The 14837-nt window shown below is 50.2% G+C and overlaps 2 protein-coding genes across 2 annotated transcripts; both read left to right on the top strand.

The window, feature by feature from the left end:
• Positions 1-4479: 4479 nt before the first annotated feature.
• KRP23_2107 (ATP-binding cassette sub-family D member 3) lies at positions 4480-5286 on the top strand (the record flags this gene model as incomplete). The annotated part of the gene is made up of 3 exons (XM_067886796.1): positions 4480-4882; positions 4974-5189; positions 5249-5286. The coding sequence occupies 3 exons, from the start codon at positions 4480-4482 to the stop codon at positions 5284-5286; spliced, it is 657 nt and encodes a 218-aa protein (XP_067749445.1).
• Positions 5287-11974: 6688 nt separating this feature from the next.
• On the top strand, positions 11975-14671 carry KRP23_2106 (uncharacterized protein; the record flags this gene model as incomplete). The annotated part of the gene is made up of 7 exons (XM_067886795.1): positions 11975-12054; positions 12145-12262; positions 12337-12426; positions 12496-13415; positions 13498-13587; positions 13652-13955; positions 14033-14671. 7 exons carry the CDS (start codon positions 11975-11977, stop codon positions 14669-14671), a joined length of 2241 nt encoding a protein of 746 aa, XP_067749444.1.
• Between the last annotated feature and the right edge of the window lie 166 nt (positions 14672-14837).

The following is a 14837-nucleotide window of genomic DNA, read 5'->3' as shown; positions in this document are numbered from 1 at the left end:
ACAACGGCGGAAGCATTAGAGGTCACTGCAAAGGACGTTCGAGATGCCTGCATATCAAAGCGAACGCAGCAGGCTTACGCTGGCAGCCTTCGTGCGATATCTCGGTAGATTGTGGTCCAAAAAGAATGAATCGCACAAATATTTCGAGAAGGGTGGTCAAATAGATCTCCAGCAGTTCACGACATATGACTTCGAGGCATTCTTGCTTGAAAAGCGCAAGACAGTTGATGTCAGCACGTTGAATGGTTTTCGCAGTGCCATCAAGGATCTCTATCGCCGTCAAGAACTATCACTTCCTTCCTCGTACGAATAGAGCATGTCGACTTTCTTCTCAGGATTGAAGCGGCTGCAGGCCTCAAAATATCAGTCTGGAGTGCCGACCGAGACTGGCAAGGATCCACTGCCATACTCGCTGTACCAAGAGATTTGTAAGTCAACATTGGTCCGTCAAGACGCTGGGTTTGCTCATTCTTGTCTTACTACTCAGTGGATGATACGGTACATATCTGGAGGGGTTGCATTGGCAGGGTCGACGATACCAGCCAACATGAATGAACAACAGTCAGCTGAGCTATTTCGTACTGGGATGGAACATCTCACGCTATCACCGTCAACGCGGAAGAGGAGGTTAGATGAGCTCTCTGCCACTACTGTGTTTCGCCTTATCCGAGAAGCACAACCTAGCAGCCTTCAACCTGCTGACAAACGGCGTCGGATTGCATAATTTTAGCAAATAGCAATCTGCAACACGAATTTCCTACGTTTTTGTCAGATAAGTGAATCTTCGCTATCTGCGACGTCCTAGCGGCAGGGAGGGAAGCCGTCCTCATTCGGCACTCCTCAACACTGTCCCCTCCTCTTCGGTGTTCCCCCACCATCGCAACCATGTTGTGCCTCAAAGTGCAATGTTCATACGACAAGGCCAGTCGATTATATATCGCAATAAAATATTAAAACTAGTCTATAATGTGTCTGTTTGTTTGCGCAGAAGTTACAAGACCAATTTCAGTTTCGATTCGACAGCCTGGGGATCGCCAACGAAGGATAATAGAACAGAACCTTCGACATGGCGACTGGGGACATCGATCCGAGTCTCCTATGACACTGACTTGTTCTTGATACGGAATGTTCTCGCATGGAAGGTTGAGTTCATACCGGGATGGGGGAAGGGGGGGGGGGTATCACTTTTCAAAGAGTGAGGGGTATGCCCACCAAAAACAAAGTGCGGCCCTGTCTAAAAATGTGTAGCTCCACCCAAAATCTGTTCGTGTACGCACACAAAAGGCCAGGTATCAACACCAAAACAAAAATAAGCGCCACCAAAACAGCACTTCAAAGTGTTGAAGTGCTGTTTGCGGCTTAAATAATTCGAATCGAACTAAGCGCTTACAACTGCACTATTCTCTACGTGCCCAAATCTTTTCAGCAAACACGCACGAGCCAGGCCACCATGGACGCTTAGAAGAGCTACCACAGCTGTAGACGTCGGAATCTGAATCTGATATCGAACCCGGGCGGTGCCAACGACGGCCATGGACTAAGATCTACCGCTCTATCGCAGCAGATGCGCCAGATGGATTTCGAACGACTCTACCGACGCATATCATCAATAAATACACTCAAGTCGGCTGCCCTATTGATCATTTGTTTGATAAAGATTACGAACTTGCACGCGGTAGTCACAAGATGCAACCATGGATGGTTTTGTGCCGCTTTCTGCGGCGCACCCGGAGATATCTCGATGGTGATGGTGATGAAGTTGGTATCGCATCGGCCTGTCCTTGTTGATACAAGTTTAAATCGTGCCTGTCGTCAAGCACGTGTGAGGTTTTCCAGCAGGGCGATCATATCATGATGATTACCGCAAAACTCTTATCGAAAGGCACCCCTTGCAGCACCAGGGATGCCGAATGCATGGGAAGAGGCATCTGCAAATAAATAACAGCTGCGTCACTCGGAATTTATTTATCAAGGATATTTTCCTGAATAGATTACGGTCACCTCGCTGGTTCAGTTGGTGAAAGCTGCTGTCGTTGATGCGACAGACTGGGAGCCCGTTGCCTTGGGCAACTTGTTTGGCGATGTCATCACGGGCTTCAAACCACTTGTGCAGTTGACGCTTCTTCCGCTTTCGGGCTTCCGCTTGGAGAGAGGGATAGAAGCGTGTTACTGCTGCTGCCATGCCGTTCTGCTCGACGAAGCTATTAATAATATATAGCTGATAGCAGTGCGAAGGCACTGGCTTGGCGAAGCCTCGAAGCCTTTCACGCGTGGGCGGCTTCCTCGGGGCATTCTTGCAGACTGAGTAATGACGAAGCACAGTGCTGATGAATGGCTAGCTCGCTGCGTAACCTATCGACTGGTGGTTATTTATCTCCGGGGTGCCTTTCGATATGTCATGATAGATGATCAAAATGGAGTAATCTGATAGGTTGATATTTTTTAACCGTCGCCTGCAAGGGGTGCCTTTCGATAAGAGTTTTGCGGTATGTGTGATACACAGCCAGCAGCAGGATATGCAAAGTGTGTGCCATTTGGGCGACGGCTCGGAAGCTTACCCTTTCGTGTGGGTATGACGTGTCTCCGTCTTATCAATGACTACATCGCCATGCAAAATCGCCCCGTTTGCACGTCAATTTTTCACATTGACAGTACGTACAGCATGGTATTCAACGGCTACGTGGTATTTGCATTTGAATACTCTGGTCGGGGCGGGCATTTCTTCCTATTTGCATACTTTTGTACGTCGCAAAAACATGCTATCGACATTGGATGGTGCATTCGGAAAATAAACAATTCTTTGAAGCAATACCACCGGAATGTGAAATAGCAGTGCCCGGATGGCCCAGCCATCCCGAGCGAATTGATTAAACATTTGAACCGGGCACGGCTTGCATATCTTAAGTCAGGATATCCAGTTTAGCACTGTTGCTGAAGCAGTAGATCACTTTATGCACCTGTACCGATTCATGTACAAACGATGTTGTCTCTCAGTGAACAGAATTCCATTTGCCCGCAGATCTGTATCGCGTTATTCAACGGCCCTGCGCCTGGCAGCATCGATAAAAAGCTGTAGTGAACTCTATCAAGTCGGTAAACGGACGGCGGATGCAGACGGAGGGGATGTCCGAGGGTGGTTGGATTGCCGATACGCGGAGCAAGGTGCGCACAATAGGGAACACGCAATCTGTTGTCACGTGGTAGGTGCATGTATCCAGGGAGGTGTTCATTGCCCAGGCGTTGATCAAAGATCCAGAGAGTTTGTTCGTCCCGCGCACAGTCTCCAGGCAGTACCAGCACGTGGTGAATCCTCATCTTCGGACGAATCACCGGAGTCTTATACATGTACGTTGGCAACACCGGCTGCTGAGAGATTTGTCGATTTTGTACTTGGAATACCTCAAGATAATTCAGCCGATAGCATAGAGAGTCCTTTTCTTTAGCGACTCAGGAGCACCCTGCAAGCCCAGTGGCCTCCACAATCAGTTGTGCGTCGACCGAGGTGTTGGGACAGGAAGCAGAGCCCCAACTTGGTGAGGAAGAAGAGTCCGGACGCGGAGAGAATGCAGAACTGACGGAATCTGAAGCCAATATCTCGCAGTCTGCAGACAGGACTCTGAACCTTGCGGAACCGATGCCCCTTTTCGCTGAAGTAGAAGACTGCCCCAGCCGCCGGTGTTCTTTGCGCACAAGAGTGCCTACGAAACGTGCTGTCGAGTCGCTACAGCAAAGCAGGAAACGAGCAAGACGATGAGGCTCAACTGTATCTACGGGTGAGCTTTACCCGTATAGTTATCTCTCATTGCACTGTAGTAATGTTTCCCTGACCCTTCGTTTTCACGATACAACTCATTTCGTGCTAAAGAGTTTGCGTGCGCAACTTGCTTGCTTTGGGAGTTGGAACAGCTGAAGAGACGCAAATGGAGACTCCAACTTCGGTCAGTGCAGTCCAAGGCAAGAACAGTCGCCAGCATCAGCTCGTTGGTCGGGTTGGCGATCTGGTCAACTGAAAGCGGCGGCGAATAGAGACTTCTACCGACGCTTCCTTCGCCTGATTGTGCCCGGCCCATTCACGGTTGAAGTGGGTTTTGCAGCGTTGGTCGTAGTCATGCTGGCGGCCAAAATGTCGTTCGGCATCACGGTGCTGCCGCTTCACGACTGCAGAGCAACAGGCACAAGACACCTTTCGCTTCATGAACTCGCGGCGGATCACACACAACGAGGAGCTCGCCTTCGGCAATGGCAACGTCCGGGAGAAAGGCACACTGGACGAGTCGCTTCAGCGGGCTAATCAAACAGACCCTCTCAGGTCGACATTTCCGAATCGTGGTGGGTGCCATTAACACCATCGTGGCCAGGTATTTGGCGATTGCGATTGGCTCCCACGTCGTCTCCAAGCTGTTCATGGATCCTTCGGATGCGTGGCTCGCTGGGTTGACGTATGCAAAACGCATGGAGGATTAATTTCGGTCGAGCAAGATGAAGATCGACTTGGCGAAGGCCACAGTACCCCTAGAACTGTCGGGTCGGGAGATCACGCGCTGCACCAGCTTTACCGCTCGGATCACGAAGCTCGTGGATATCTTAGCGGACCTTAACGATGGCAATTGCCAGCGCTCCATTGCGGAAACGGACGATGCCAAACCGAAGCTTTCGCTGCTGTGGACGAAAGAGGAGCTGTATTATTGCTATAATGTGATTCAGTTCGAGAATGCGCCTTTGGCTACACCGAATAGAGAGGTGCTGGACTCGTCACTCAACCTGAAGGGCACGACTGAGATGAACGTTGTGGTCGTGGGCCCGAATGACTGCGGGAAGAGCTCGCTGTTCCGGACTTTGGGCGAGCTCTGGCCGATTTGTGGGGACAAGTTGATCAAACCGCGTGTTCTACATCCCGTGATACCCGTACCTAGCTTTGGGGAGTCTCCACGACCAGGTTCTCTGCTCTCACTCGCTGAACGACTTTCACGCAGCAGATCACTGCGACGAGTGCCTCGTGAACTTCTTCGAGAAGGGTTATATTCGACACTTTGCCGAGCGCGAAGGCGGCTGGGATATTGTGCGCGACTGGACCGTCATGTTGTCAGGTGGGGAGAAGCAACAGGTGGCCATGGCGCGCTTGTTCTACCACAAGCCGCAGTTCGCTATCTTGGGCGAGTGGATTTTGGTTGTGAGCGTTGATGTTGAAGGTGCAATGTACAGCTACTGTCGCGAGCAGAAGATCACGCTTTGCGATGTCGTATCGCAGGCCGCTGTGGAAGTATCACGAGTTTGTTCCCCAGGTGAGTGCCTGCATTATTGTAGGACAAGCTGGTTGACTCGACTGCAGGGCTGGCCGCTTGGGTTTCGCTGTTTGAGTGACAGCTCGACAGGATTCCGGAGGTCATTTTGAATCTCCACGGCAGCACACCCAACTGCTTCACCGCAGCGATCCTGGAAACCGAGCAGTTCAAGGACTGCTTCATGAACGGGTCGATCGTTTCTAGCAGCACTCCGTACACCAAGTTGTTGACTCCGTCACTGCGCGCAGGAAATCCTCGTGGTAGTTGAAATTTATCCCAGCACATGTATAGTACTAGTAAGTAAGTACTAAGTAGCAAACGCTCAATAAGCTTTTTCGTCTCGTTCCTTTTGTACGCACGTACTTCGCACAAACTTTATCAACGGGTTGTTGTTCCGCGTTCATGAAGTAGATGCATCTCACTTGTAACTCAGGTAGAAATACGACCCCAGAACAAGGAGTAGAATGCTTAAGATGTCAACATTCGTTAGATCGATAAGCGTACCGGCAACATCTCACAAGGTGTCTGGGGCAGGCGATTTTGTCTGGACGATTAAAATGAATGCTCGTGTTGGTGAAGCAGCACCTACTGACGGTGATTACTACAACGATTTGGGTGCTGACCCCTCTCTAAGTGCTCCATTCCCTAAATGAGGGTGGTGGTTCACGCTGTTTCGGCCGTGACCGCCTTAAATTTGGGTGCTTCAATCCAATCGTTTGGCGGTGTTACACCGACCTTTTTTTCAAAACGTCGGATTTTCGTGAACGGTATTTTATCGGAATAGCATGAAAAACCCAATGATTTACAGTAATTATTCGTTTAGATATGAGACGGCGTCAAACGAACTGATCCTTACGAACCATTTGGAGTTTTCGATAAATAGCTTTAAAGATTGGTCAACCAAAATCGAACCTAACCAAAATATCTCACAAAGAGCCCCTTTCCACACATACCCATTTTTTTCAGGTGTATCGACTCGATGGGCACGAGGGTGATGGGCGTAGCTCTCGGCAGAAGATCGCCTCCAGACGGTGGCGATGGTGCAGACGACATCATGTCTCTCGGACAATGTGATCTCCTCCCCAATCACAGGAAGCTACTAGGCTCGCTACGATCAGACCCAGAGGGATCAAGCGATGACGCCTCGGAATATAGTTCATGGGAGCCTGTGTCGGACGATTCAAGTGGAGTTTCAAGTGCTGGTGAAGTTGAGGAAGAACAATCGGAAGCAGAATCTGATGACGACTTCGACGAGGACGGGAGTGTTTTTTTGATTGACGACGAACTTCGTAACCGAGTTACAAGTTTGATGCGTGTGAAGATCACTATCTCTAAGGGAAGGCGACCAAGATCGAAAACTTCTTGTGCTCTCTATCGTACATGACAGCCCAAGAGAAGAAACAGAGTGTGCTAACGTCGCTGGCCATCCTGATGAAGACGGATAGGACAGCGCGTCGCCGTGGGACTAGAGTGCGACAGGTTTTTGCTTCCTTCCTTCCTCTAATTGGGCGTGTGTGTCGTGAATCCTGGTGCACCGTCTACGATGTCTCTACTGCAACCATCACTCGCTACCGACACCAGATACAAGGTGGCGCGTTCTCCGTCAAGACTGATGAACATCAATGTCGCCAAGATCGATGGCTGATGACCTGGTTCCGCTCATTTGCAGCGACGTTGGGCGACGTCGTTCCTGTACGCGTTCGGACTCAGATGTAGCGAGGCCACACAGTTGGTTCACCTCCTACCTTAGTGCAACACGCAATAGTGGATACATTCAGGTTGACCATTGTCCATATTCATACCAAAGAGATATGACTGGTAGAAAACAACATCTTTTTACCAATAAGAGTCATTCATTAGATAGGGATTCTGCAATCTATCCGAAGGCAGAACTCCACATTAGAAATATCAGTTTTAGGAGGAAACCCAGTTAACAATCAATTCAGTTCTCATTTGGCACTAAATCTATCGTTCAGTCCCTTTATTTAGGTTTAATTATACTCGTGGATACAAATATAATTCATCTAAGTTAAATACACCTACGCTTCCTCATACACGTGCGCGCACGTGTAAGCTAAAGCATTGGGTCTAAGCAGACCCTTTACATCAGAAAACGATTGATGGAGTTGTTTGCAAGCAGTACACCGATGACAACTACACATTGTTGCATGCTTACTTCACGTGGGATCAACTATTCACACTATTCACAGAAATGCACAATTTCGTGGTGGTGAACGACTTGGAAGTGCGAGAACCATGTCCATCTAACTTTTTGGGGCTGCTTCAGTAGTATTGTCCTGTGATTCGGATCCGATCCCCTTGAAGCAACGTATGTGACCTGTGCTCCACCCTGTACGCCCGAATGCGCTTGAATGTCACTGCAGAACTCACCGAGGAGCTTCGCAGTCACATAGCTTCAGACAAAGCGATGCGGTACGGATATAGGAATCATTTCGTTTGGACATGGATACTAACGTCATTTTGAACATTTTCGATAGGTCGGAGTACCGGCGTGACTTACACGCAGTATCTGACGAGCGTGCTGTGATCGTGATGGACTTCTACGCCGACAACTGCGGAGGGTAAAATAAGAACAACTACGTCGTCGAAATGATGCTAGCACTGGCTCAAGCGGGTGAACTCGAGACTGTCGAGCTCAGATTTTTTGTGAAGAGCCACACAAAGAATGTCGTCGACCGTGGCTTTGGTCACATGAGTAAAACGTTTGCGAAAGAGGACGTGTGGACTACCGAGCGGTTGCTGGAGATGATAAACGCACCTTCGACGAGCTCGGCGCTTGTACATATGCCCAAAGACAAGACGGTGATGAAAAACTTTCGGGTGTAGTCAAAGAGGCCTACAAAGATCTTGCTAACCTGCAGCGCTACCAAATTTTTGTCAGGAGCGAGTCCAAGCCAGGGGTTGTGAGTTGCCGTGTTGGACCGGCTGACGAGGTTGTTAACCTAAATTTACGGCGTGTTTTCGATGGTATCCACACCGACGCTGCAAAACTTCGTGGCCTCCTTGAGAACCATCTTGAGCCTCTACAACCCCCTGCCCCAAATTTCGAGAAGAAGCAGCAGATGCACAACAAAGTCCGGCCAAATGTCCCTGGGGAGTACGCTTCAGGCCCGATATACGACACGCCCACCGATGAAGAGGAGAGACTTGTGAATGAAACCAAGCAGGCTCGCCGTAAGGCTAGTGCCCAGAAGAAGACAGCCTCCATTACTTCTGCTTGAGCCTACGGAGTCCGCAAAAGAACAAGCGACTGAAAACGAAGACCTTATCAACGTAGCGGGGGCCAGCTCAGTTCAACCGAAGACAGGAAAACAACCTCGGAAGCGTGCCAAGAAAGATAAGTAGTGCAACTGAATGATGACAGCTAATCCAAGTAATCTTTGCGTCCAATACCCAAATTATCAAAAATGGGTCCTTCGTGCCCCAAAATATAAATAATTACCTCAACTTGGACCTGAAGAAACTCAAATTAGAATCTGGGGATAGTTGCAATCGCTTCAGCAGGAAAAAACTACGCCAAGGGAGCCATAACAAAATTCTAGAAAGTTGCATCTACAGAAGGGAGCCACTTTTTGTTTTTAAAGGACCGAGGCCTGGCGAGTATTTCACTAGTCTGAAGGCACCATTCGAAAGAGAAGCGTCTCCTTTTACGAATGGTGTGCCCAAATTGCGATTAGTACTTCGGTTAGTAAGCACCTTTTCGTTCGACGCTGTCTCATATGAGACAACGTCAAACAAAAACATACTAATCAACCATTAATTAAATCGCGATTTGAGCACACCGTTGTAAAACCCTTTATCTTGGCTTTCCAGAGAGCCCTCAAGCAAAGAAATCCATTCAGCCGTTTCGGAGAAATCGGCCGACCAAACATATATCTCGGTCCGAGAAGGAGAAGTCGAAATTTTTTATTGTTGAGATTTGCCCCAAATCGTGCGAGGAATCCAGTGATGGTCTCGGTTTTAGCTAATTCGCGCTCTAAATGTTCAGTTTTGCCACTTTTGTCTGACCACTTCAGTGTAGCCAAGTGTAGTTTCTGATTTTTTTTCAGAAATTCATAAAGTCTAACAAAGGGGTGTAAGTATCATTTCGATTTACTGGTTACACCTCAAGTCAACCTGACGCCTGCTACAACAGCTTACAAGGAGGACACCTTCCGCTTCTTCGACGGGCCTTCGCTTGCGCTTGACTCCGTCTCCTGTCGCCCGCGACGGTCCTGGTTTTCCTTAGCAGCCAATGCCATAGCTGCACGATGAACTCGACGTGCCTGTTTGGCCGCTTTAGCGTCCAGACCCTCCTGCATGCTCGGCTTCGCGTACAGAGTGTCGTCGCGGAACTCCTCCGGGACGTACGGCCTGATGTTGTGGTACATGTTTTCGCTCTTTTCTACGTTCGGCTGTGAAGGGGCTAACACCTCCACGTGGTCGCACATCATTTTCATCACTTTCTCCTTGGTAGTTAGCACGCCGTCAATTTTACGCCGAAGGTTCTTGACGACAGCCTCGTCGTCGGGCCCCTTCCGGCATGACACTACCCCCATCTCGGCCTCATCCATGGAGAATATCTGGAACTGTTGTATGCCCTCTAAGCGCTTGTACAATTCAGTGAGCACCTCCTTGTACGCCTTGAACTGGCCCGTGCCACGGGGGAAATGCACGGTCACCGAGTTGGGTGCGGCGTTCTTCACTGCATCCACGACATGTTCCACTGTGTAGCAGTCCACGCTACCAATGTACTTCCTAATGTGCCCAAATCCACGATCACACGAGTTCTTGGTGTGGCCTTTGACGAAAAACTTGTAGTCGACGTGTTTTAGGCGGCCCATGTCGACTTGAGCAAGCAGAAATTTAATGACGTAGTTGTTTTTGTTCTGGCCCGAGCAGTTGCCTGCGTATACCGTCAACCGCGTCTTCCCCTCCGCCAGCACCCTCGTTCTCAGAAAATGTTCCAGCATTGAGTTAATCTGGTCGCTTCCTTTGCCACTGACAGTTTCATCGTAGAGATAGTTTGTCTGGGCGCCATCATTCTCGTAGAAAATGCCGAAGCAACTCACGGACAACAGCGAGCAAAAGTACCATTGCGAAGGAGTACTGGCAACACTGGGGACTGTTAGATTTTGGGAAAAGTCCATGACGATAACTGCATGATCGTCGCTCGCTGCTGTCTTGTCTTTCTTGTACTCTCGGCTGGTTGCACAACGAAATGATACCAACATCCCCCGTTAAAAGTTAGCAGTAGATCTGATACTAATATCCCTTACAGCATTCTGCGCGCCGACTCCGTGTGTTTTCCCAGAGCTTCCGCTTTCTCAGCAGAAACCTCGTTGCGCATGTTGGCATGGTAGATAGAGCAGATATCACACACGTTGGATCTTGGAGACCGAATGCGGATAGTCGGAAAATGCAATGTCAACAGCTTCCTCATGGTAGAACGGGCCGGCTCTCGCACTCGAAGCCGAATCTGCTCCACAAAAACGTGCATCTCATCGTAGATGGTGTCCCAAGTGAAGTGCGCAGGCAACAGCGTGTACTTCTCGCTGCTGTAATATCGCTTCACAGTGCCGTCTTGTTTTCTCTGCATGCGGACACGGACTGGCACGACCTCCCCTACTTCTTCTGCAAATTTCTTAAACCACTTGACGAGCCAGACAAGATCCACAGCTGATGCATTTTTGTTTAGCGTGTTCCCATGTGCCTTAACACCAATGTTGCCGTCGCGAACGTGCGCCTTGTACCGTTGAACCGTTAGAGGTACTACACCGTAGCATCGCGCAAACGTAGGTCGACACACCTTCCCCACAGACGGTAGGTAGTAGGCAAACTTATCACGTAGCCCGTAACCACGAGCTCGATCAACAGGAACAGTCATTAACACGCCTAGCAGTGTGTAGAGGCTGATGGACCTCTCCGCTTTCGTCATCGTAGACAGCGAGCACAGCAACGACTCCACTTCCCTTGCCTTGCCCTCCAGGCAGCGGTTCTCGCACGTATCAGCTTCAAGAACGGCAGTGACTTGCTCTCGCAGACCAAGGTCCATCAAATAGATGCTAATGTCCTCCGTAACATTAGCATCAGCATCGTCGCCTCCACTCTCAGCGCTCTCAGCAGTCAGGGGTTATTCGTCGTCACTGGATGCCTGCGAGTCAGGAGTAAAGTCCTCGTCCCCGCTGTCGTCAAGCTCATCGCTGTCAATACTGCTGTCACCGTCCTCCAAACCCTCGCCATTGCTTTCATCGCTGCCAGCAGCACCGGCACGAACGACAGGAGCAGGGTCCTGCGCACAAGAGGGTGGTAGGGCGTCGTTATGGGCAGCAGCGGCGTACGCAGCGAGATCTTCCATGGCACCGTTGAGACTGATACACCTCGCTCAAATTTTTGAAAAGTGAAAAGGGGCTCTAACTCAGCAATTCAGTTATGTCCGAAAAACGGTTGGTCAACTTCAGGCCCGTTTTTCTCGAAAACACCAAATGGTTGATTAGTAACATTTTGTATGCCGTAGTCTCATATGATCTTTGCTATGCAAAATAAAAAGCAGGTCTGTGCCCAATCATATCGCTTCATTTTAGCATAAAAGCACTCAAATTTATTTATATTTATAAATAGGACTCGCTGCTGACGGCATTCTTCACAAATAAGTGCTCGACTTCGATCGTCCAGCGTTTTGCTGATAGTTGATGGGGACTGCGGTACCTCAAAACTATCCGACTGGGGAAGTAGCAGTCCGGCTCGATGACCTTGGTTGCGGTTTCTGCTAGTGAGCTGCAATTTTCCATTGCCATACCCCTCCGTCTCGCTCTGACCAACTGTCCCTGTATTGCTCATGGGGAATACTTGCCTACGGTAGTTATGCATCGGGGCGAGTTGCTGCTTGTGCGAACAAGATTAATGACTACCAGCGCAGTTTCCAGTTCTACGAGGACAACAAGAAGCGTACATTGCTGGCAACTCTGGATGAACACGCAGTGAGTCTCAATCCGTAGCGTTCCTAGTTTTCTGAAGGCTCCCGACTGGTGTTGATTATGCTGTGCTGTCTTAGGTTGGCTCTGTTGGAAGGCCCGGCGGAAAGAAGATGATTTTGACCAAAGAGTGCGGGATTATCTTGGACGGTCAAGACGTCATTCGAAAGGTACAGACTATTGCGGCATTGATATGTCTTAGTAAGACTTGATGACCGTCACCATGTATTTGCAATTAGACCTGGCGCTGGGATCCCAAAGCACAGAAAGCTGGCTCGCCCCCGTCAGAGCCCGTCGTCATCAACCTCAACGATAACCTGGTGTTCACTTATCGAGACCGTAGTTCAATTTCCATCAAGTTCGCGCCATGTCCTGGTATCTTGGTGGATTTTGCCTGCGGTGAATCTCTTCGTCGGACGGACTCGTACTTCGACCACGCTCACCGCGCAACGGAAGGACCTCATCGCGGAAGGTTGCTGATTGACCAAGATACGCCAACCTTGCAGCAGCGCCAGAAGCGTATAGAGCTGGACTCCCTCGAGAAGAGAAGCAAAACGAAACCACGGAGTAAAGACCTTATTCACGATCAGATTAAGCGAATTGTTTCGACACTGGAAACGAAGTTTGACGGATATGAAGGATGCCGAGTCGCTCCAGCATCAGACGGAAACTGGAGAGAGAAGGCACATTTGCAAAGTCTTCGCGAAATTCCTATTTTACCAACTACAGGGTACGAAATTGGCCAAGTACCAACGCTTTTTGGTTCAGTGGTGCAGGCAAACGACGCGTCCGACTCACTAAAGCGCCTCAAGAACGAGTTTAATGGGAAGTGGCTTGGATCTGTGGAGATCCATAGTATGATCACACAGGAAAATCCGGGGTTACCTCGATGCGGGCCATTAGCGAATGCTAGCGGACGATACTCACAAGAGTTGCAAGTTGCTGGGGCTGGCACAAGACCACTGGGTGAACACTTAGTCACAGTTTCTGGCTCGCAGCTTGACTTGTTTCTTCGTGACAAATGCGAGAACGACGAGCTGGTAGTGGTCGCGTGCCTGCGTGCCGATGATCGACAGTCGCGCACCGCGGAATCAATGCTCGAGCAGGTGCAGTTAATTCTATCCGAGCGAAAGAAGAATCCTACAAACCCTGCGACCGAGTGCGTAGTATCCATTTATGTGCTTTGTTCCAACCACTTCACTAACGGTACAGTTTTCCCTCTCATGTGCTCATTGCACCAGGAACAAATGCCGTTTGGTTAAATGTGACCTTGCAGAGTCTCCAGCATTGGCCGATCGCTTTCGAATTCACGCGGTGCCCACGTTTCTGATGTACGGTGACGAATAGTGGCTATCACTAGCTCACGTTTCGACTGACATGTTGTCTTTCAAACAGGTTCTACGACTCTCAACTCGTCCACGTCTCAAGTCTTGGTGGCGTCGCCCTCCGCGTAGCGCCAACCACAAAAAATGCGCATTTGTCTGGGCAGATGGACCACCTACCTCGAGTGCTGCTTGTTGAGAAGGTAGCTAAGCAACAGCTAGCGGTGGAGAGCTTCCTGCGTCGCGAGGGTTTTCAGTGGGATCTTGCAAGTAGCGGCGAACAGGCCGTAACGAACTTCACTCGTCAGCCCAGCTCGGGTGCGACGAGCAGTAGCGGTCCTGCGTCTGGATACGAGCTCGTTATGCTCAGTGACTCGGTACGATGGCAGCGATGCAAACTTTGTACAGACTTTGAGCTGCTAACATTTCCTTGATTTCCGTTTTGCTACTGCAGCTCACCGACAGCGAAGTTCGAGCTATAGATCGGTTTGCCGGCCCCAAGGAGCGCCTGAAGCGGAAGACTGGACGAAGGGTGTTGGTTTGCGTGGTGATATCTGCTGCTGGATTGGATATACCGTTTTCGAAGACAATGTGCCAGGCTTGCCGTCGTGCTCAAGGTCGCCGAGTGAGGCAAGAACTTGCAGCTTCAGCAGAAGGGCGAACCCGTGAGCCACCATTGATGGCTTGCCCCCATTGCAGTCTGGTTGGGGAGTCCAGCGCAAAAGCAGCTCTATTGCCCCCAGTTCTGGCTGAAATGGCCCAGGCCGTCGTGTACAAGCACGTGAAGGCGGCTACGCTGCATCGACTCGCTGAAATGTGGGTAGCGGTCGAAGGCAGCACCTCTGCGCGACGCGGCCCTCGCCATTTCGGGGAGAGCCACATGGGGCTCACACCGTTCTCGTTCTTTGCCGAGGTGGACAAGCAGGTTGCAGCTGCCAAGCGCGGCGCCTTCTTACCCGCGCACCGCGTCCCGGAGATGGCGCTCAGCGCCAAGGACACGGTGCTCTCGCAGCATCCTGGCACCAACGGACGGCAAGCGGTGGACGGACTAAGCGTCCTTCAAATGGATCAGCTACGATCCGCATCTGCGTAATGCGACAATATAAGTCACTGCATGTAGCACTCCTTGTGGTACCGAGCAAAGTTTCCTGACTCATCCGCCACTTGACATCCTCACCACACGGTGCGATAACGCTCTGGAACTTGAGGTGCCTTCACCACGAGCACTTGCATGGCTGCCTTTGCGCTCCTTCGTAGAG

The sequence above is a fragment of the Phytophthora ramorum genome (assembly GCF_020800215.1).
Source record: "Phytophthora ramorum isolate Pr-102 chromosome Unknown Phyram_PR-102_s0002, whole genome shotgun sequence".
NCBI classification, from domain to species: Eukaryota; Oomycota; class Peronosporomycetes; order Peronosporales; family Peronosporaceae; genus Phytophthora; species Phytophthora ramorum.
This window is presented reverse-complemented; position numbering and strand designations above follow the sequence as displayed.